General features: G+C 38.1%; 1 protein-coding gene across 1 annotated transcript in view; it reads right to left on the bottom strand.

Annotated features, from left to right (window-relative positions):
• DPYD (dihydropyrimidine dehydrogenase) overlaps positions 1–25,203 on the bottom strand; it is a 340,058-nt gene that overhangs the window by 61,624 nt on the left and 253,231 nt on the right. The window contains exons 18-19 of the mRNA XM_084290947.1: positions 25,082–25,201; positions 918–1,060 (exon numbers count right to left, since the gene is read on the bottom strand). Of these exons, the coding sequence (XP_084147073.1) occupies positions 918–1,060; positions 25,082–25,201 (263 nt within the window). The remainder of the gene's footprint in view (positions 1–917; positions 1,061–25,081; positions 25,202–25,203) is intronic.

Below are 25,203 nucleotides of genomic sequence, written 5' to 3'. Positions count from 1 at the left end.
AAAATACTGCTTTGTAATTTGTTCCATTACTTAGTACTTATATTGAAGAAGCTCTCAGAACACTGTGTAAGAAAGGTAGATCTTTTGTCTGTTCATGAGAAAAGAAGTTTGAAGCATTCCCATACAAACTAGAAAAATAGGAGTTGTTATTAATAAAGTCAAACAACATAACAAGTCTATAAAAAAGCAGTAGGTTTCCAATTCAGCTCCTCAAATGATAACTTTTATGTACTGTGCATAAAAAAAAGTTATCGTATGATTGTTTTTTGTAACAGCAGACAAGTGACTAATATCAATAGTCACTGTGCAGAAAAGATGGTCACACTGAAACTAATTTTTAATGTCAAAGTGAACTGTGGGAATGAAACCACTCCAGCCATCCCATAGAGTGACACAAAGCCAATATCCACAGGATCCTCAGCTGCTGTTGTCTTTGATGGGAACTCCGCATTGAGGGGACAAGTATCTACCAGAATATAACAACCTATAATGGACCTATATAAGTTAATTACCACGCACTCCTTATCGACTTGTCTAACGTGTATGCCACAATGATGCCCTGGCATGCCTATTAGAACATGGTAAGGTGCTGATTTCCAGCAAATATTCTGGTGTACATACTAACAGGCTACTGACATGTTTAAAGTTTAAATCCCATAGATTATAGAAAAAAGCGGTAATATACTTATGGATAGCCTTTCCCCAGATTGGTATTGTGACACTCAAAGTCTTCTTTTGGCAATTCCTCCTCCTACTCCATCTAAAATGAATGTATTTTAGTGAGAAACATGTCTAAAAACATGAAAATTGCTTTCAGTGGTATAAAAAACCCACTATGCTAATGTTTGAAAGGAACATACATTATGCCTTTAATTACAGTTATTTGAATTCTCATGTTTTAAAGAAAAAAAAGGTACCTGTAAAACAGAAGCTCCACTGTACAGAAACTGGAGCCCACTTTCAGCAGAGTCGATGCCTCCAGTTGCTAAAATGGGAAATCCTGGAAGAGCACGGGCTATAGCAGACACTGCACGGAGGGCGATAGGCCTAATAGCATTTCCTACAGAAAACAAGAACATTTTGTTAGTAATGTGAGAGCATTCCCTGATATAATCCTTCATGACAGAAAAATCAAGAAATAACAATTAATTCTGAAATGCAGAGGTTATATTAATTATAAAAGGACATGAACTGGGTTTTAAGTGGTATTAATGCTTGTAAAAAATTATAAATTTGGATGAAAAAAAAGCAAAAATATTTGGATAACATTGCAAAGGTGGCTTGAAAATTTTAGCTGATGCTCAAATAAAACCTAGCAATGTCTGAGACAGAAAGCAATATTTCATTAAACACTGTAGACAAAGAGATCTATGATTTTACACAAAGAATTGGGTTGATTTTTTTGAACACATATGTTGCACAAGTAAGAAGGCGCATCCCATTTATTTGTGTCTGACTAAAAATTGTTTAAAAGCACCATTTCACTGCACTTGACACTTCATATATTATTTAATATGTTTCCCTTTTGGATGTTTGTAGTTTCAGATAATCCTTTAAGAAAGCCCCTGATAACTATTAATATGACAGTCAGAAGCTCAAAAGAGTAAAGTAATTCATTTAGGGTTAAATCTCCACAACTGCAGCTTACATTTTCAAATGGCATACAGAGGTTGAGTCAGACAACTCCTTGTTACATGTACATGTATAGGAGTTATGGTTAAAGTCTCAATATGTTGTCTGCAACGCATCTGCTTTGGCTGCAGCCTACTGATGGTAAGCAACTATTTAAAACACTCATATAAATGTCTCTCATTAATTGATGGATGATGTAGACAGCTGACACATTCAACTATTTATTTTTAGTCTAGTTGGGATTTCTCTGGACAATTTCCTTATTCTTATAATTTCTATTTAATGTAGAGAACTTTTAGGATAATTTTATGTTATCGTTGGAAAACAATACTGTAGTGTAAGGGAGGGATACATTACTCCCAGAGGAACTGGCTGGCTGCCAACCTACACAAGGAAATGGAAAAGTAAGGTGTTAGGGAACTTGGGGAAATACTATGATATGAAACACTTCTGAACATCTTCCATGGCTACTGTTATAACCTCTAAAAAGTTAACCTCCTACAAGGGCAAACAAGCAGAGGATAAGAAAGAAAGAAAACCAATGCAATAAACTAAGAAAGTGGAAAAAGTAACAATTCAGGAGCATGGGAAGAGAGCAAACAGTAGTTACTGCACCAGCACAACTCTGCTTGGATGCCTGACCAACACTCTTGTTTCCTTCAGATAAAACCTCCTTCTTCAACCCAACTGATCTGTGTTGACATCCTTCCTCTACCCTTTGCGAGCACAGACGCCTGCTAGCTGAATTTTTAATCTAAGAAAGTCTTTAGCAAAGATAAGTTGTTTTTTTTTTTTTTTCAAGCAGCTCTGTCTCACTGAGCCCAGCATCAATCCTCCCTCCACCGTTCCCATCAGCTCTTCCTCTGAGGCAGAGTTTTACTGGTGCCCACAAAGGACTTAGTGTCAGCTCAGGACTCTGCCCTCTAGAAACAGCCTCTGCCTTACTTCTGCATCAACTAAGACCTCTGCAGTCTAGATGGCTGGGTCAAATAAATAGGACAGTTGCACTGTCACTTTGTAAAGGAGACAGTTTATCAAGGTACTTTTCCAATGCAGAAAACTGAAATTTTGTTTGTCTTAACCATTAAAAATACTCTGCTTTCAGCTCACATTGCCTTTTACAACATATCACTGCCCTTCACTGCAACCCTGATAGACAACACTGAATTCACAGGTCATCCGGGCTCATCAGTATTACACACATTGACATTCAAAAGTGCAGCTAAGCAGTCTCTACTGGCACCTGCTATGCATTCAGCACAAAATTATCTTCTTGAGCAATGGTATCTTCTGCTCATTTAGGATAGACACCTTCTCAATATATACTTAATACAATACGTCTTCCTTCTTCAAGAGCTGGCCTGCTATCAGGACACATCAGACCTTCTCCAATGTCCACGTCAGTGACCAGGACTGCTCACAAGTTTTACACAGATACTTCTTGCTCATTTAACAAAGGCTACGTAGGGGTATGGTGTTTTCTGCATATAAACTGCTATCTTCATGCATGGGCAGCCCAACCCTGTATATTTTGGGGGTAACTAGACATTGGTTCATAAAAATTACCAATCTCACAAAAAAATGCCTTAAATAATCTAGTAACATAACAAAAGAGATCACACAAAAAGAAGCTGGAGCTGAACAGAAACTTTCCACTAGACAGTAATGACTATTTGCCATCATTTGAGCTGGATCGATTGTAATGAGTTTGAAAGGAATAGAATGATTCTCTGAAAGAGGTTGGCTGCTAGTATCCAAAGAGCAAATATTACAACAGAATTGATGGCCCAGCCTTAGAGAAAGACCTGAAACAACAACAAAAAATGGAACCCAGGTGTTTACTCAGATTTATTTATGAAGTCTTTCAGAGACCATACATACTAAGACATACACTAAACAACCAAAACCATTGAAAATAACAAAAATCACTAGTTTGGAAAATTCTTCAAATATTCAGTGTTTGAAATTGAGGCTACAGGTAAGCATCAGACTTTTTATATTGCTTTCAGGCACTGACACAGCTACTCCAGAATCTCACTGTGATGAGGTAGTTATTTTTCAGAAAGGTGAAAGAACACAGAAGTTGGTAACTCTGAAATTGTGTGTCTACAGGGAAATTTCTTCCCAATCTGCACGAGTTAAAAACTGTCATCTGCCTTAAGGCATGAAGGTTTATATTCTTTTAACCCCAATGTAACTCTGAGAGTTTGCATTCAATCAGTAAGTCTTATAGACCCTTGACCTTAATGATACCCTGTAGAAAAGTTCCACATAAAAAATATTTCTAGATTATAATTGTTCCTTTTTTCAGTCTGATTAAATTAGCCACCTTCTCACTTTAATGAAGGTCTCTGTACAATGGTCAGTGAAGAAAAAGGAACAAATGACAGTTTATTTAAGGTTTCAGCACAATAGGTAATCAGAAAGGCCTTCAGTCAGCCTAAAGAAATCAAGCATATGATTTGATGAAGCCTAGCAGAGATGGCAGTAAGGCTTAGAATTTATTATGGAACACATGCTTTTTAGTACTAGCTGCACTTGATATCCATAGCATGAGTTATTACTTACATTTGGTGATTAGGAAATTAGTTATAAATCGGTACAATCGTGAAAGTGTTCCATTCATCTATAATTCAACCAAATGAATTTAAAAACATTTCAGGAGTGCTTCTGATGAGAGTAAATAAATGGCTCTAATGACAATCAAAGAGTTGACCGAGGTGTCACCATTCATCCCAGCATTTTTTTCTTTAGCATTTGAGACAACAGAACACAGAAAGCATATCAGAACGTGCAGCCATTCTCCTGGACATTTCTCAGTCAACTGTTCAGAACCCTTCCCTTCTGTAATAAAAAGTGCTGGCCTGGAGTACATTGTCATTTACTTGTGATAGTGGATCCCATTGCCTAGCGAAATGTTGAGAAAACCTTCCAGATTAAAGAAAGAATAAATAAATAAATAAATAAATAAAACCACACACTGTAGTGAAGCCAAACTATCATGAAACAAACAAACAAAATGGGCAATGAGTTTGACCTAGTGTCTCTATTTTCCTGCATTTTCATGTGAGTACCACAGGAAGGTAATAAATTTCATTACAGCGATTTGTGGAGAAGGAGTTTTTAAAAGGCTGAAATAAAGGAGATTTAATGCCAAATTGTAAAGGAGCTGTAAGTAGTAGTGGGACTTTGCAGAATGTTGTCTGATAAAACCAGTGGTATTTAAGAAGCTGAGATCCAAATCCAGCATGTATTTGAAAGAGTTCTCATGTGCTAAAAAACAAGCATCTACCACATACTTTGACATGTTGGTACCTGTAATTTCACTAGTTAAGCACCCATAGCTGGGGAAACTGTTGATAGGGTACTCTCTTGATAGTAGTGGTACAGCTGCTACCAGATACTAGATATGGCTGTCATTTACCCTGCTGTAAAATAACGAGATTTAATAAACAAAGTGCATTTATCTAGACCTCAAGCAGGGGAATGAGATCTGAAAATGAAAGAGAGAAAAATATGTGGTGGAGATGATATGCTACCGTATGTTGAAAACTACTCTTTCAAATCTCTCATTACGGAACAAAGACAATTACATGAAGATTAAAGCAATGAAATAGCTATGTGACACAAAAATCCCTGATATTTTTTCTTGCTGTAAACCAAAGTGCATTAGTTTTCTGTTTTTGTTCCTTTGTTTGTATTTGTTTGCTTTTAATAAAAGTCAGATTTTTTTTTTGGTGACTATGAAGGACAGCAGTAGAGTAAATCCAACAGGCAGAATACATCATGAAGGAGAAGCAGAACACAGGTCCTTCAAACACTTCACCCTGTTTAGTACAGGTAGGCTGAGTTGTCTTTGCCCTGAGGACAACAGACAGATGACAAACCGATAAGAGATGTTTTTCCTGCTTATTTGTTTCATCATTTAATTTTCCTTTGGAAGTAAAAGCCCTTTACCAATGCCAGAAGGCATATTTTTTATTACAACTTTGTAAGTACTTGGAGTCCCTGTAGGACCCATTTCTGCCAAGCACCAAAAACGTTCACCAGACTGAGGCTTGAGAGCCAAATGTAAGGCCCTCTTCAACGAGAACTCTGGAGTTAACTTCAGGCAACTCTGTAGCTTTGGAAGTTCTGAGCAAAATCAGTTCAGAATTTCTTGATCCCAACGATCCACATATGGGGGCGGGGGAGAGGAAAAATAAAATAATTCTTAGTAATCTTCAGTACTGGGCTACATTCTCACTTGCAGTGTTGTGTACAAGTAGTTTAAAATCTTTAATATACCTGAAGCAGCTCTAAATGGTCTAGGTAAAGATGATCCACAACCAGCAGAACTGAATCAATTCAGACTGCAGACTGATAACGCTGAGCCTGAATCCTGAAAGGGGCTGAATGGCCTTTATCAAACTCTATATATACAAGACGGGCAGATTTACACAAAAAGCACACCTTTGGTTAGTAGATGACATCAAAGCAAATTTTTGTAACTATGGTTACTAAATGGAATAAAAATGAATTTGGGTCATAATTCTCTCCATTCTGTGCATTGCAAAGCAAAATTTATTTTTATTTGCATTATGTTATATTACACTTCAGTTGTTCTTTATAAATTCAATATCAGATTTAAACCACAAAGCCTAAATATTACAAAGAAAAATAAGATGATACTAAAAAACGTTATGATTAATAAATTACTTTTAAACTCTATGCTGCCAAAAAAAATATCTATATAAAAAAGAAGCAACTCATCATCCTCCTTCTCTCTTTGACTACATTATCTGAAGAAAGCTGACATTGTTATCTCCCTAACTGTTAAAATTAATAAAGCTAATGACAACAGAAGCCAAGTGAACATCAAACACCAGACTTGGGCGAAAAAGCTTTACATGAGAGAATTGATCTGGGAAAGTTCAGGCATTGCAGATGATCAATCCAATCCTGCGGAAAGTAACTAGATAAGAAAGTTTGAGTATTAGGAAACAAACACAGAAAACATAGTTCTTTTTAAAGACATTTCCTGCATAATGTGTTGGCTGCCTCATACTAGTCATCAAAGTACATATATACATATATATATAACGTGCATTTGTAAACAGTCCAGGGAAACATACAAGTTATAAACAATTCATTTGCATTGCATTTCTTCTGATTGCAATTATTCTATATGTTCTTTCTCTCTCCCACCTGTAGGTGGCCACCATAAGCTACACTTATCAAATAACTCATTAGCAGGGTTTTCAATACTGTCATATCCAGATAATTAGCAATTTATTTAAATAACCAATTTCTGTGGAAATAATTGTCATGGAATGCCCTGAACCTACTTTTTATAAACTATAATAAAAGTGTTAAGATAATCCCTGACATTTGCAAATGCCATTAGTTCACCTTTCCTTTTGATAGTGCTGTGGCATTATGTTTAAACAATTACCCGATAACGCGGCAGTTTAATGAAACAGTGTAGCAACACATCCTTCAAAATGGCCAGTGAATGCATTTGTATGCAGAAGAAAATCCAACCAACAGACATGTTTAGAGAGAAAAACGATCCACATTGAGGTCCCCAAATGGGACATACAACATTCAGTGCACTAAAAAATACAGGGTGTGCCCCAACAGCAAGTTCACGATGGACCTCGCCACAGCTTTACTGGTGCACAGCACAGTATTTCTGACTCAGCTCAGGACCTGGAGAAGACTCCTTTCACTGCTCCTGATCCATTTCACAGCCTGTTCAGTCCATCACTACTTAAACATTAATAGCCACTTGCCAAAATCAGCAATAATGATGCACTATTTACTTAGGCTCTGGCTATTTCCAACCAAAACTTTAAAATATGCACTCATTTACCAAACAGAGCATTTGAGAGACTATTCATTTTATGGCACATCTCTACAACAGTTAGCCACATCTTCAATAAAATGAAACATTAGGTAGCCATTGCTTTGATAATTTCTGAAGGGTGACTTTAGAATAAAGTTAATGACTGCAGATTTAAAACAATTTCTATCTTACTCTCAACTCAGACTCAAGAAACTGCATCGACTGACTGCATTCTACTCATTTTTGTTAGCATATCACGACTATGTATGACATTTATGCCCTGACAAAGTGATGGTGTGTTAATATTTTCTCTGACAATCATTCCTCATCTTCCCCGCCCCCCCCCCCCCCCCCGCCTTTTTTTTTTTATTTCAAAGTTTACTTCTTATTCAATTCTATTTGGAATACTCGTGGGTTTGAGTCCAATGTGTACCTGGAAAAAAGGCAGTAATAGTTTTGCATCATGTTTCCTTTAACAAAAATTGCCCCTAAATGCAAAAAAATGACGGAACTTTTATAAGCATAGAGGAAAAACAGTATCCTTTTTAGAATTTATTTTTACCATTTTTGAATTTCTCCCAATTATTTATGCTCTTTCAGCTGAAAGTTCATAAAATCACCAGAGTTCTCACACAATAAATGTTTAGCAGTCATTGGAGACTTCTCTCAATTAAAAAGGTTAGAATCAGAGAAAGCGAGAGGAAAAAAGTAAATTTTTCTTATCTGTAGATATTATTTATTCAGGAAGACCCGAGGGAATTTTCAACCGTATCGAACTTCAGTAGGAAAAATCAAGAGGACAGATAGAAATTGTTCTGTGATTGCTGCAAGAGCCGGTTAAACATTTTCTAACAAAGCCATTCTTTCACTGCAAGCTGCAGATCCACTAAAATCAATACTTTTGGTGATCTGCATGAAGCCCAGCAAAATGTTTTCTGTTGCAACTTATCAGCTGCTCTTTATTCATGTTTTCCAGGTTGGTATAGTAATGACAACGATAAAAGCAGTGCTAATGAGGTATGCTCCCAGCATAGCACGAGGAAAAGGACACATGCATTAGACCAGCATAAAAGTGTGATAGGCCATCTAAGAAATACTGTCCACAGTTACCAGACTAAAATGTTGCAACCATTGCAGGGGCACAGAAAAGTTCCTGACAAATTCTGCTGGGTAATGCTCTCCCCTGAAAGATGCGAGTGTTTCACTTCAGCACCCGAAGTCTTGCTGCCCTCTTATTCCAGTGCAGAGGCAGATGTGTTTAACTCCAAGTCCAGTAGAAGGGTTTGTGGCTATTTACCCAGAAGCTTACAGACCTGTTCAAAGGCAGCATTGCCCCTGTCAGCCTCAGAGGCAGTGCTACCTTTGTTTGAGCTGGCTTTAACCTCCTTAACAACAACAACTACCACGGTCAACATGACCCTGGCGCCAGAAAGCAGGACGTGCGTGTGTCCAAGTGTCTGTGTGGGTACTGTAGTGCATACATAATTCTGACCATACGAAGGCAATTTAGTACATCTGAGTAAGGACACACTGGCAGAGTGGCTACTGACTGCTGAGCAGGGCGCTGAGGCTTCCACAGTGTTTTTAAAAATAAAAGCTTTACTGAAAATGCAGCACAGCAACTTTGCAGGTTATTTACAAAACCTGAAGTATATCTTATCCTGTTTAATACTCATTGGTCTGGGAAGTCCATTGCAGCAAGGGAAGCAGAGCTTAAGAAAGAACGGCAAATTAAAGAACGCAGGTAACCAGAAAGCTTACATGAAGTATTTCCTTTTGCCTTTACATAACTCATTACCAGACTTATCCCATTTTGAGGTTTATCTATTTTATCCAGTTGGTACCCTCTAGTAATACACAATCTTATGTATGTATCTATTTGTATCTATTTATATATTAAAATACGAAAAAACTCGTAAGATAGCATGAACATAAAATTTTTGTGAAACAAATGACTTCAGTTCAGCTGAAAGCACTGCATTTCCCTGTGTAATAGTGTGTCTACACACACATCTGCCATTTTATTATTACATATCTATATAATCTGTGTGAGTATATATATACACGCATACTCAGTAGATATATTTCCATATTCACATATACATAAAACAGTGGATGACACGTCCCCTGATAAAACCTGTTATTTCAACACTTCAAGTGAAAAGTGTTAAAATAAATGGCTCATCACATACAATGTGTTAAAATAAATGTTTATTTCAACACTGTGTGTATCATAGCCATTTATTTCAACACTTCCCGTTTCTCAAGACTCACACAACCAAGAGTAGGAGATCTGATAGCTATAGCTAAGGTAGTTGAAGCACACAGCCTTACTCATCTGCTTGCCATAGGATGAGTAGGAAGTTAGCTGACACTTTTTTTCTCCCAGCAATAAATGGAAACTACCTACCTTGACTGTTCATGGGGATCTGCATGTGTCTGTTAGCTGGTGGGCTACATCATGATTTGGAAAGAAAAAGCCATATCAGAGTTTGTTGAGAGGGTTGGAAAGCAAGCTGCTGCTATCAGGGCAGCGTTTGGAAAGGAAGAAGTGTATGGGGACTTTTGACAATTTCACTTTGCAATTTTGGAGTTTGACTCAAAGTTATCCGGGCAGACAAGGATTCAGGTGAACAAGAACAAAATGTGGAGCTGTTCATGCTGAAGGATGAAAGGGACATGATTTTTGCAGGAGCAACTGTAATTTGGTGATCAAATTATGAGTTAGGACAGAACAGCTGTGTTCCCTCCTTATCCTGCTGAAAATAGTTTCTTGGGAGGATTCTTCAGGTCCCAAGACTTGCCTTATTTATTTTAATACAGTACCTGCAGAATCTTAGGAACAGGAGCTTTCCAAATTTTAGTTGTCTCTACAGCACAAATATGGTCATTGGGAGCTATGTGTTAATGTGTTTAGATTAGATCAACATGTGAAACTGCTCCTACAAGCTGAGCTTGGACATTACATTGTATGGCAGTGTTAAACTAGCATGACTTTCTTTCTCTACCTTATTTAGTGAGGAAAGCACTAGAAAATAATATTCCCTGGTAGCTCCTGCTGGAGCCGGAGGGCATTCTTCCTTTATAGATCAGTTTCAGTAAGGGACAGAGGCAGGATGAGGGTGAAGAAATTTAAATAATTAAGCAACATGCACAAAGACTCCATGAACTACCAGTCCCCTCCAAGCAGTATTTACAGCTAACTTGCCTGCAATGTCTCTTTACAGCTTTCCTCCCTTTGAAAAACACACAAAGCATGATTAGGCTCTAGCAAGACAGTGTGGCCTTAAGAAGATAAACACTTCACGGGGGGTTCTCATTTTTTTTCTATTTTCTTCCCTGAAATTGCAGATCTGTGTGCTGGTCTGGACAGAGCACAAACCTACAAACTGAACTAACAAAACGTTAGTGAAGACTTCAACCAGGACACCCTGTCAGAAGACTGTTTTGCACCCAGTGAATGAAAGACCGAGACCACAGTTTCATCAACACACAAATAAAGTTACTGCCTCAAGCCAAGCCACTCCACAGCGCTAGTTGCCGATATTCAAACATCTCTCTTCCTACAAAGTTTTCTTTGTCCAATGTCACCTTTGGCAGATAAAACACTATAATCATTCTGCAGCAGAATACAATGCAATGAAAGTTCTCGAGGAAAAAAATGTTTTCATTCTTTCACTTTCTTCAGATGTGATTAGTTCCAGAAAAAGGAGGTATCATCACTCCTTTGAAGGCACCGTATGTTATAAGATTGGTCCTCAGAAGTTGGCAACATGTAATAACAGTGCTTTATTCCTAAACATCAATCAGTTTCAAGAATGGCAGTTGCTCACAGAACAGTAATAATGGAAATATTCAGCTAATAACTACTGTAGACATTAAAACACTGTATGACAGATGTGAAGTGCTCGTTACACAAGAACACTTTCTCATAATTACAGTTTTATAACTAGGTACATAAGTTTCTAAATATTTAGTTCCTTATCCACCTGTATTTCTGTAATGAAATTTGCATGACAATACTTAGTTATCTGTAAAAGAAAAGGACCCTCCACCCCCACAGCGAGTCGATACCTTGGCTTTAGCTGAGACCTTGGCTGTGCAGGGATGACAGTTGTAAAGACAGGGCTTTTCTTCTGTTTCTTCCTTTTAATAACCTTCACAGTTACAGGAGGTTTCATGCCACTTCTCTAGCTGAGTGTACAGTGAGCTGAAGAGCTAACATCTTAATGGAAAGTGAAATAATAGCATGCCTGTGCTGTGTAAACTACCCGTGACATAAAGGAAGTGCAAACCTTATTTGTGGAGGCCTTTACTAGCTTTGGATATATTATCCAGGGTTAGTAATTAAAACATGTTTATATCAGTCCTACCTTTATATCAGCCACACAGCTCAGTGCTGGTTTCAAGATGAAATTACACACCTGTATCTTAACTCTGCCTTCTGCGTTAATAAAAAAATAACAGCATTAATAGGCTTAAACACTCATTTATTTTATGTATTCAGAGCAACATAAGGGGATGCAAGGGAATTCAGTGCGTTGCTCCGTCAGATCATTTTAATTGTTATCCAATGAGGGCAGCTCAGAGGGTGAGTAAGGGACTTAATTTATGTACTTACTCATCCCCTTGGCTTCCACTGAAGAAAAACGATAGCAACAAAACTCTAAACTGCATTCACTGGTCTTCAGTGATCAAAGTAAAGGCCAATTAACACAAAGCCAGGGGCCCACGTGTGTTTGTTGATTTTAAATACTCCTAGAACACACATTGGTACTACTAAAAATATACCAGCAATATTTTGCACGTATGCAGTGCCTTTTTGGAGAGAATATCCAAATGCTATACAAAGGTATAACATTTTTATCTCAAAAGACAAAAATGCAAGAGAAGTCCTGGAGAGGAAATGTGTGTGTGAGGAGTGAAAAATTTCACCTGCAAATATTAGGCAGCTGGCAGTCCTCCTGGTTACAAATCCCTTGTCCCGGGTCATCATATTGCCCTTTTCGCTAAAACTGTTGGTAATTTGGGGGATCTTATTTTACAGATAACCTCTCTAAATCAACTAAAGCAGGCTGCTTTTAGAAGCAAATTATACACTGATGTCCTGGTCCTCAGCACCTTATTCTGTGCATTTTCATGCGTGAATTTTTATGCACACTCAAAACACAACCTCAAGCACAGGAATAAGTCTGCTCACAGAAGCATACAGGGCTGTTGTTGACTAGTGCTGTCATCCATAAAAGAATTATGTTCTCCTTCCTTCCTCTTTTTCTTTAATCTAAAATAAAATGTACCTGAAAATTCATTCACTCTGGGAGCAATATCTTTGGGCAAAACTGGCTTGCTTCCTTGTTCTTCTGGGTGACAGAATTACTAGGAATTCTGAAGGTTATTTTAAACAATCAATGTACGTATGAAAACTAAGTGATCCCACTTGCGTGAGCTATCACTGCAATAATACCGTGTGTGGAGTGCTCAAAGAATACAACTCACAAAAGCATAAATGTTCCACATGAAATTCTAACACATCTGCTCAGCACTGAAAAGCCAGCATTTAAGTCCAAAGCACTAAAAAGCATAGACAAGTGCATTTTTGGAATCAAAACAAATGCTGGTAATTTAAGAAAATACTATGAAGCACACAAAGACTGTACAATGCCATATGTTGCACAATGCATCTGGTAATCAATTTAGTCCATGTGCCAAATTTACTAGAAGCCCAAATAGGCTTAAGTTCTTTATTCAGAAATTCAAAAAGTAAACTAGAAGCATTATAAACACACTGCACTTACAATTAGAAAAGAAGTGGATTTTTCTTTCTAGTTACATAATACAAATAAAAATTAATCTCCTAAATTATATCCCATAATGAATACATGTCCAAGCTTCACTTTTGATCAACAGCTTTCACAGACTCACAGTTTTAGGACATGGTCTGTTGCACAGCGTAAGAGATAAATGTGATTTTTAAATTATTTTTCATTCAGTGTTTATTTCTGTTTCGGAGGTTTGAAGTCATGAAGGTTTTATGCTGTCTTTTGTGATTCTATTCACAATATGTTACTGAAGACGTCATCAAACACAGACGTACGAGAAATCTTGCATGTACTGTAGTCCTAAATCAAATATGAATTCACTGTTACAGTATTAAAAATACAGTGGAGATCCCTAATTTAAGTGGACAGCACCTATAAAGGCACCTATAAAGCCAAAATAAATGGAGTAGGATAATAGTTTTCAGACTTGGGTTACAGTGTCAATGCAGAGACTCGAGCTGTGTTAACTCACCAAGCTTGATCTTGCTTGCCAGAGCATGCTTGTCAATATTTAGCTCACAGGGAGCATGTCACGAGTCTTTACAAAAACTAGCTTAAATACAAAATACTATAGCTGCTGCTGTGATCCTTTTCCTAACACTGAGATTAAATTTTTGAAACTTGTTTTCAGCTTTTTAAACCAGAAAATGTTTGCCATATACCTACTGTAACAAGAACATGAGAAATGGCTTTAAGGGATTGCAATGTTGTTATAAGGGTTTATTAAAATACAGAAAAACACCAGATGCTTTACATTAACTGATTGGAAGATATTTCCATGTCAAACATACAAACATCACTTTCTCCTGTGACACTCTTTGTGCCACCATGCCTCCTTTTGCCCGACAAGCCTTTGTCTCAGCCAAGTGAATCTTATTCATGAGAAACAGAGAGAAATAGAAATGGATGTTGGAGACGTGCAAGTTTGGAAAACAGATTGTAAGAGTGACTAATTTCTTTTGTTTCTGAAGACTTTTATCACCCCGTGCTATCCGCCTTTACCTAGAAACTGGGGGTGTTCTCAGAGCTGCAAGACAGCAAGCCTGAGATGGAATGAAATCTCCATGCCAGCCCATTTAGCAAGGGAGCTCCTTGATAAAATTCCTCTTGACAGGACAGAACAAGATTCGCCATGACTTCCCTGCCTCCAGCAGGGTCTTCCTCCTCTCTGGATAACTGCCAGGGACGGATCCTTTAATACGTATTTATGAACAACAAAGATGTAAACAATCTCTTAATTTGTCCAATAACCTAGATGGTACCATGTAGCAGGTATTTTCTAAATATTTCTTCCAGCTCCTATTTGGAGGTCTGAATTCTTCAAACCCCATCTTCTGTAAGTTCTGAAGAAGCTCCTTAATTTGTAAGAAAAAGCAACTGATTCTTAAATACCTTGTCTGGCAACACCTTCTCTGCAAGTGCTCCTGATAAACAGAGTTTATCAGGGCCTAGAATGAGAAGATTTCTCTGAGTACTGCCTTTTAAAATCTAAACAGCTCTCAAGTGGGCATATATCCAGAAATCAGTGAAAATGCTGCCAAAGCTGGTGTAATCAATACACAGGCAGCTGACATGGCATTAACAGTGTAAGCACAACAATAAATGACAGGGAGTAAGATAAGCTCAGCCCAGCCAAAATGGACTGGAGTAATCATACATACTTCTGAAAATCAGTACGTCACTCAGGAGGGCCATGGAACACATACAAATGGCCAGACACAACCATAACACGGTTAACCACGTACTCCTCGGCAGGCCTGCTGGTGAAACAAATCGCAGCTTTCTCCCTCGTTTGAGCTGCCAGTAACAAAGTTCTCCACAGCATCAGCCTTACCTCTGTGCTGAGTCGGGTACAGTACCGCACATTTCACTGCCAGACCTCACGCCATTAAAAACGCCCTCTCTGCAGAGCTGCCACAGCTGCACTGTGGATTTGTGCGTCTCGCTCTGAAAGAGTGGGGCACTGCACTCAGCAGTTCTCACTCAGGTCTCATTTAAACCAAATAATGGTGGCTAAATCCCTTACTACGAGTGTCCTTTGGGATCTGAACAGGACTTAGCGCTAAGATGGTTATACATTACATGTTAATAGGGAAGACATTTGCAATTACCTGGCAACATAGATGTTGCAAATTGTTTATAAATTGGAAAAACAGATGACTACAGCAGGTTTCCTAAAAGATTTTGTACGGTATGTTTGTGAGCAGCATATTTGTGTAGCTCCTTCCATACAATGATATGCCTGCATGAAAAGGCACATTAAAATGCAGATCCTTTAGCTGACTACTATATATTAGTTGCACTCTTTTGAAAGGTTAAAAAAAAAAAAAAAAAAAAAAAGAGTTCTGATAGTTGTGAAACACTTTTATAAATGCTTCTGGCAATAACTCATAAGGGATGAAGCAATGCCCAGTGAAATACAAACTTAGGATCTACTCAGTTAAACAAATATGCTATATTTTGTGTTCTGTATTTTATAAGTGAAGTTAGTGTTAGGATTTATTCATCATTGAGGATACTAAAAATACAGAATGTTAGAAGGATTTAGGTGAATAAAGATGTGTTCACTATGGCAAGTTCATTACAAATCATAGCTAATCAGTGAAGGTTCCTCCTATATGGAAGCAGGACAGCAGGAGTAACTGCTTAAGGATGTCCTTTTGACACTGCTGGATGTAAAGTAAAGCCTTGGGTTTAGTTGTTTATTTATTTAGTTATTTACCCCCTGCCCCTCTCCATCCCTTGTATCTGATTGTCAAAGTATCCTGCAACTGGGTTAACCTAAGCAACCTATGCTGCTTAGTGCAGTTTCATGTAACTGAAGCCTTCTCTTCAAGCCACTTCCATTTCTGTAAAACACCAGTTGTGTTTTATAGATAGCAAGAAGAGTGGGAGTCCCAATATCCTGACAGAGATGCCTCAGACACTGAGGTTACCAGAGGTACTGAGCTACAGAAGTTGGGGTATCCTGAGAGCGGTGGTGGTATCCTGAGGCTGAGGGTGGAAGACAGCAGCCAGTTGGCCTGTCCTGCAAGCACAGCTGTCCCACAGAAGAGAAGAAAGAACAGCATGAAGCTTCATGTTAACAGATGTTAAATAAGAAGTCATTTTCTATTTATTTGTTGGCTCATATTTTGATGTTAAGCGTATTGCAAAATCTTTATTTTTCAACCATATCAACCCTGCTGCTGACTTGGATAGGGAGTATAAAGTAGCAGAAAAGACAATTATGGGCCCCATTCAATCAACAGCAGGGAACCTGTAACACCGACGTATGTTCACATAAATTTGGAACCCATTTCATTTCTCAGCTCTTTCCTTCTGTCACCTATACTGAAGCTCACTAAAGTCTCATAATCCGTATGCAAGTTTGAATCCATGTAACACTGCAACAAAGCTCTGCAGACCTGCGGGTCAACTTGAACACTGCCACCTAAAATTATCTTCTTGTGCTCTAGCCCACGGTCACGTGTTACTTAAATGACCTCCAAAATGAATTGTAATAAGTTTTTAATGATAGAAATATATATATACATGTATTTGTTGTTGTTGTTCCAACACAGTAATCTCCTAAATATATGACACAAAAATATCCTGAGATTTTTTCGTGTGCATTTGCTTAAAATTGAAAGAGGTGATCATAAAAGAAAGAGACGCATACACGCACAGACCTGACAGACACGGAAAGACCATCAACCAGTGCTGACAAAGGACAATGTCAACGGGTTCAATCTTGTTGATATTAGCAGTCCTCACCAGGTTGTAGTGTACATATGGTACATTCATTGCTGCACATTACTGCAAACAAGTTTAAATACAGGCCCCTGTACTATCAGCCTGCTTTAAAATGCTGTCGCTTTTCTCTTTCTTCATCAATTCATTCCCATTCTTTGTTAATCAGACTATGTCTCTAAGTCGCTAACTACACGAGCACCCTTTACTTAACCATGTCAATCTGCATGATTATATGAACTGATTTCCCATTTATCTAGCTGCAGGCAGATTAAAACCATACATTCTTTCACCCGCGCTAGGACAAGCTAGGCCACAGTCTTTTTTTTTAATACCATATTACATCTGAATAGAATTTCTGGTTTTATCTGAATCATTGTCTGACATTAGTAAGACTTGATTGCCTAATGGTTATCGATTCATGTATGTGTGTATATATATATATATATATATATATATATATTAAAAAAAAAAAAAAAAAAACTTTTTGGAAATGAGTAATTCCAAATGGACATATTATATATGAAACAGGATGTAAAAAAGCAAATCCAGAGTACTCAACAACAGTGGTTTAAAGATTAATCAAATTACAGGCTATTGAAACTGCAGAATACACCTGGTTGCATTTCAGAGACTAGAAACAGTTAATGATGATTTGATGGTTTTCTAGGAGTTTGAAACAAATGCTTGGCTTTTAGTCTGAGAGCAATGCTGGACATTTCTGTCTGATGCTTGGGGGATTCAGCCAACTAACAGATACATTTGGTGAAGAATCTCATTCTAGTCATGCCCTCCCTTCCTAATTTCCCTTTTCACTGTTTTGTCGTCTTTGCCTGTTCCTCAGGGAACTGAGTGATTGATAGCCTAATCCAATGACTGTATTACAGCTGCCTCAACTTGGACTCTTTTCCTTATCATTAGCAGTTAGCCTATGGTTAAATTCACAGCTCACTGCTTGGTACAACCCCTGAGATTTAAGGGTCTGGCCTTTAGAAAATATTTAACATAAAATTGAAATCTTGACATACTGAGAATTCAGTTCTCTGCAAGGTTTCTTTAATTAATCCAATGTACTGTACCATTGTTCTATATGAGACTGTGACATGGTGAACTGTTACTGACGCTCACAGAGATGTGTAATTCTAAATTAAACACTCACTTACATGTACCTACACTGCATTTGTTTCCCAAGTACATGTGCACAAAAGTGAAAATTTAAATGCAATCTATAACAATAATAAAATACAAACCAATTACATTTCAAGAGTAAAGACTTTTCATTCAGTTCAAACTTGGAATGAGCTTTTTTCAAAGTACGAGGAGAAAACACATCTTTGTTCAAAAGCTGTGTGTAAAGACCAATACTTCATTCTTCTTCAGGACTCATTTAATCTTTTGGCAAATTAAATCAATTATGATCATTTTTCATCAACTACAAATGGCACCTGTGATAGAAGCGTAAAATGTTTTTTTTGTGGAAAGAAAATGGCTAAAAATATTAAAAGTGGAGAAAATATCCTTAGTCTCTGACCTTATCTGGAGAATAATACTTATTTTTAAATAGCTATGGGAAGGATGTAGACCTTGATCTATGCTGTAAACCTTTGCCCTACTTCCAGTCAGTCGATGAGCTGCAAGCTTCTATGAAAATGGCAGCTGAGTCCCAGATGAAAAATTATGCATCTCATAAACTGCTATTCCGCTGAAATGTCAAGCTATGGCAGGGCTGTACCTCAAACTCAGCACTTGGCATTTTCCTTCTGTCTGCTTTGTTGCCATGAAGCAAACATGAACAGTGAGGATTTGTGTAGGGCAGGTAGCAGGCGAGCTCCCTGTCAAAAATCTATTATTAGGGCTCTGATCTCTTCTGCACAGACCAGTGACGGCAGAACACTAAGAGAAATCAGACTGCTGCAAGGACAACACAGAAAACAGAGGACTCTTTGTGAATCCTGACATAATATATGCAAATAAGGGCTTTTAATGGCTGAGCTACATTTAACAGAAATAATAAACCAAAATTAAAATTGTACTATGGCATATATTTGTTTTTTACTCCTATCCACACTGTTTTATAAATATACGCTAATGTAAATAGTCTTTAACTCTCAGTAAATATTTACACTAAACAGGAATGCATATGCATATATACATTTTGTTTTATTTCCAGTGATGGGCAGCTTTTCATTCACTTCTATTGACCAAAATTAACACTGAAGAGTCACTGAGAGAACTGTGATTATGAAAACAAATGCTCTTTTTTCATTTTTCTTTTAATAATGTGTCATAAAATTAAAATTAAAAGGCAGCTCGTATTATTATAACTTCAAATTTTCCTCTTTGAATATAATTCATACATTTCAGATTAGAATATACACCCGTATTAATAATGTCAAATATTCATATAATGTATACATTTTAATTTAATGAAATAACAGCTGCAAAGTGTTCCCTTAAAAGTCACAATTGCTGTCTGGCTGGTTTTTGTTTGTTTGTTTGTTTGTTTGTTTTTTGGTAAAAAGAGACAGTTCCACTAACTAACTTACTTCAAAAGGAACTAATATGAACTGTCTCTGCTGATTCCCAACAATTATACATTTCCACATTTAATGACTGAATCTGCTATCTAGATACATTCATTTTGACATCTCTTGTGGTCAGCTGTGAAGACAGAACACACAACTTTTTGAATTTCCCTTGTTCTGGAAAACACACAAACATGCACATATTAATATGCTATACCACATACTTACACAAATAATGTCAAAATATTACAGAACAGAAAAACTGGACAAAGCAGTAACAGCACATAGGCATGAGGTGCTTGAGCTATTAGTATAAAATACTGTAAAATTTTAGCAACAAAGCATTAAAAGGATACATCGTGAGTGCACACTAGCGAGATTTGCTTTTAACCTAAGTTTTTTGCTAAGTCCAATGTATTGTTTTATAAATCCCCTAAGGATCTCGCTTCCAGACAAAACCAATGAAACAAACGTATGACAAAGAAGAACAAAAAGCCATGGAAATTCAAACAGATGCTCTGCTCTGTTCTGCTTGCAATAGGTATCCTATAGTGCTGCAGTGTGATGTGTTTTATAAAACACATCTGGAATACGGAAGAACAGTATCGACACTTATGAAACAAACTTTTTTTTTTTTTTTTAATTTTAAAATACGTTTATAGGAAACAACTCTTAGGGAAGCATGTAGCTGCTGACAGTATATTAACAACTCTGGGAAGCCTGGCATCTTATTCTAGTACCTACAAAATACACATTTGCAAAATCATTTATATTTATATGGATGAAAACATCTCTTTCAGAGACAGAGAACATTATTCATTGTGAGGATAAATAACAGCATTACCTCCTTTTTAAGAAACAAATACTCTGTATTGCATGCATACAAGAAGAACACGGGGTAGAATCTGACATATTCTATATTCTCAAACCTGAAGTGCTGCTGGGTCAATTCTAAAAGCTCCTTAACAGAAATTAAACTATGCCTCTAATTCTGCAAACATATACAACAGTTACATAATTTGGAGAGCCAAAGCTTAATTGCAGTGTATTTCTTTCACCAGAATGGCTTATTTCCTTAAATAAGGGGGCTTCAATGAGACATTTCCACCTTTTAAATAAGAGGGAGGTCCTGGAAACCTATAAAAAATGGATGAACATTGGGCTCCTCTGACCACGATGTCCTGTCACGTGATGTGGCCACAGAAATGAGTAAGGCTACTGTAGCCCTTGGGCTCAGCCAAGGCTCTATGGTGCCAATTAGAAAAGAATTTTCTTTAAAAAACACCGATTTGTCAAAATTACTGTGATTTTTTTTTTCCCTGCAAAGATTTTCTGACACCGGGAGAGAGGTAGAAGGTAAAGAAAAACACAGAAGATTTTATCCTGTTCAATAGTCAGAGGATTAACCTGGAGTCGAGGGGACCCAGGTGCGACTTCCTGGCTCACACCAGGGATTTAAATGTGGATCTCCCAAATCAGGCATGTGTGCAGGTCAGCAGACTTTGCTCCTGCTTGTGTGTATCCTGTGAGAGCTGTTTCACTTTGTATTAATAATTCAATATTTGCAGGGAAGTGGAGGAGGGAGAGTGACTAATTCTACAGTCCAGTGGCCAAACACTCACCTGGGATACTGGAATTTTCCCTGTCAAAACCAGCCACCAAACAGTAGGGTAGGATGGAGGAAACAGCCGTGCTTCTCACAGCTTAGCAATTTTCAGCTGATCAAATTATATCAGAACAGGAAGGTCACTTCCTGAGCACTGGCTGGGAAGCAAACATTGACTGTGACAACTCAAAGCTAAATGGGGTTTTTAAGTAATCTCATTAAGTCTCTCCTTCTTTGAAAGACTTTAAAAATATTTTAGATGCTTAAAAAGAAAATAATAAAACAAGTCTTTTCTCAAAGACATCTCAGAAGCTAAAAATTAATAACTTTTTTTTTTGTTGTTGTTTTTATTAATGTTGGAAAAAACATAGTAAGCTACCTGCCACTTAGTAATTTAAAAGGAATTAAAAAGCAAATCCCTTTCCAGTGGTACGCTCAGCTAGAAAGACAAATAGCAACCTTTCTGCATATAGCTGCTTCACCCGCAGCAGATGAGGAGGGGAGAGGCCAAGTGGAAGGCACACATGGAAAAACTTTAGTTCATAGCTGTGTATGAGCCCATTTTTAAACAGTGGTAGGTTGGGAAGACTGCAAGTCAAAATGTCAGGCTGCTGCTAGGCAAGGGAATTAACAGACTTTCATTGTTTGCTCTTCGACAGCAACCTTCATCAAACTCACTGGAGTGAGCCTACACTCACCTGCCAAAGATAACCTGCACTATATGAAGAGATGTGTGACCATAGTGAATTTAAAGTGTAGTGAATTAAAAATGTGGTGAAGAATGGCTGTCCTCTAAGGGCCCAGCTTCCACAAACATCCGTCTCACATAGCATGCCTAACAGCGCTGCCCAGCCTAGGCACACACGGGGCCACCAGAGCTTTTTCCTCAAACCAGGCCCTGCCGCTGGCAGCCCACCCCAGGCTTTCAGCAGAGCCCTTTGGCTTGCAGCCTGCTGCCTTATGTCAGGGAGCAAAACGTTGACTTTCACATTTGGAGCTGAGGAGGGTGGCCTCCACCTTTCTGCCACACTGTGTGCCCCTACACTGCAGCACAGGGCCCCCTCAGCCCTCGGGGCCACGGCTGGAAGGTGGGGCATGCAGCACAGGGCACACCTCTCTAGGACATCAAGGGAAATGTGTCCTGGCTGCTGACGCTGGGCACTGCACACAGCAGCTTCTGTTTTCATTCTTCAAAGTAAAAACACCAATCCGGTTCAATCCAGCACCAAAAATACTCCCTTACTCCATTCCTCAGCAGCTGGGTGATCCTCAGGGCCACCAGCAGCTGCAAGCCTAGGTGGGTTTCCAGACCCCAGAAGCCTGCCTGACATGGAGGCCGCTATGCCCTGTGCCCAGACCACACAGCACCAGCAGTGTCATGGTCCTGTGAGGACAGGCACCCACCTCACTTTCCTCTCCTGTACTGTAGGTTATTGCCAAATAAGAGACAGTTCTAGTCCAGAAGAGAGCGAAAATCTGTGCAATTGGAAGAAATACAGAAAGGAACATACAGCTTGATTATCCCCTGTATCTATTCTAGATCTGTGCACTGGAGAACATTATAAACCAGCTGTGCTTTGGTAAAACACAGAAAATGGCCCAAACAGATTGTTTCTGTAGTAGAACTGACTTTTGTGTAGAAATGAATTATCTCGAGAGAAATTATTTGTAAAAACAACAAAAACTCATTGACTATATCAGAAAATACAATAGAACAAAACAGAACAGAAAGTTTAAGTAGATGAAAACAGAAAAGCGATTTCCGTGCGAGGAGCACGAGGCACTCACTGGGAAGCCTGTAGGCATGTAGGTGGTGTTCCTGCCATTCAGCAGGCAGGGAAAACAGCACAGGGAAAGGTCAAGCATCTGGCTGCAGGCCACTGGCTGGGCCCAGCACAGCCGGGGACAGAGCTCAGGCCTACATATGCCTACCCCTTGATCTGACAAGGCCAACGCTCCCCCATTTTTTGCCTTCTCATAAGCATGCTAGATCTCTTGATTTAAAATTGCTTTCCTGCTTGGGTAAATTTGTATACTGTTACACCCTGGTCACCAAGCAGAAAGTATTGCAATGTGTGTGCAGCATGTATTGACTTTATTGGCTCTGTGGCTTTCTTTTCCGCAGTGTGTTGTGGGATTGGGACCTACTGATGTCAATTACCAGCAAGAAACCTTTATTTATTTGTCTGCAACAATATACTCTTTCAAAACATAATAAATTGACAGCGCTTTCAGTGGTTTTCATATTTTCTAAATAACCAGATTTGCGTCATAGGTAATGGTGCATCCCAAAATGACATCTTCTATTTCCTTTGATACATGTAAAACTTCAGGAAGAAAAATACATTTCTATACTTACACATGCACACAAACGTATATATTAATAAAAGAAATGGAGAACTTTTCCTTAGGTTTCATTTATAACAGAATTATAAACCATGAAAATGGTGGTAGATCTTTCCATAGTGCAGAGCATCCAGGTGCTACTGTAATTTACACTACATGCATGTTTTAAATTTGTGACATGAGACACACTTTTCATAATGCAGTCATTTTATAGATTTTATTAGACAGACTTATGGTAGGAAGGAATATTCAGAAATTGCAACTTAAATGAGAAAATGTGAATGGTGTTACTTATATAAAATACTACTGCAATAGTTCTTTTATTAATTTTTAATGCACAGCACCCACTGTGACCTCCTTTATTCTTTTCCTGTCAACATGGCAGGCTAGAGAAATTGAAATGGGCTGTAACTGTTCTCTTCTTGTTCCCCTCTTCCTCCCATTTTGCATAATATTAAAATTATAACATCTTATTGGACTGTCACTGTGAAATAATCATTATGCAATAGGCATAACATTTTTTCTGATTCTCTCTTCTTTGCCTTTTAGTGTTCTCTAAAAAATTCCAAATTCCATGCAGTTATCTAAGACAATAAGGCAATTTTCCACTGAATATACTTGTTTGAATTAAAGTTCGTTTAAAAGGTATCTTTTGCTACATGGTTCTCTAAGGATAATGCTAGTCACATAAAATAAAGCATTTTTTATTTTATTTTTTTCCCTGTCTGGTCTTCTTTGATTACGATTTTGGGGTGAGGTGGGAGGCGGGTCTGATAAAATAGTGTTTGACTCAATCAGGAGGATGCTATTACTTCTGTTATGTATATTTACTGCTACCTCTATCACCAAGGAGACTAATCTCCATACCAGTAAAGTCAAGAAGCTCACAGTATTGTCTTTGCAGGGCCAAGTTCATGTTGTCACAGCAACAGAGTGCACAGGGTCAATAGATTAATTCATTAGTGTGCACAGGCACTGAACTGGAGTGTAAAAGTTTTGCTGCTGGTTTTAGAATTAAACTGTGAACCAGAACTTGGAAATATGGTATAAATATGATATTCTTATATATCACAAGGAATAGACTACAAAAATAAGCATATATTTACCTAACACTATCTATTATTTTTACCACAGTGGGAAGAGGATGAAATAGTCTACTTTGAAGAGGGGCATTCAGTGAGAAGGCAGCAGGATAGCTGGAGTTCGGGCTATGAAACATACACTGCATTTGGATTGTTGATATTTCCCCCTACGATGCCCTTTCATTAGCCTCTGTCTAACGTGAGGCCTGACAATTGTGACAGAATGAAAAATTTGAGGAAAAGCAGGGGTCATGAGAGAAGAGATTTCCTTCCCTCTCTAGTGACCCTATCACAGTATTCTGATGCAGCGTTTTACCATTAAGGAAAGGGCAACACGAGAGCCTTCACACTTAATCTGTTCCATCTGTCATGACTATTAGAAACATTGACCAGCAGTGAGCTTTAAGGACTCGGTGCGACTGCAGACATGATATTCTAGCCCACTACAAGGACCTCCTGATGTTTTGAAAGCCTCCAAGGAAGTAGTATGCATCAAAAAGGGCAACACCTACCTGACACACCACCATATGTGGTCCTCAGTCCTACACCAACTGCTGGCCAAGGTGTGCCGTCTGCTTTCAGTCCCATCAGTCCTGACACTGTATTGGTGGCTGTAACACCATCTGCGCCACCT

Source organism: Netta rufina (genome assembly GCF_964035555.1).
Source record: "Netta rufina genome assembly, chromosome: 8".
In the NCBI taxonomy this organism is placed as follows: domain Eukaryota; kingdom Metazoa; phylum Chordata; class Aves; order Anseriformes; family Anatidae; genus Netta; species Netta rufina.
This window is presented reverse-complemented; position numbering and strand designations above follow the sequence as displayed.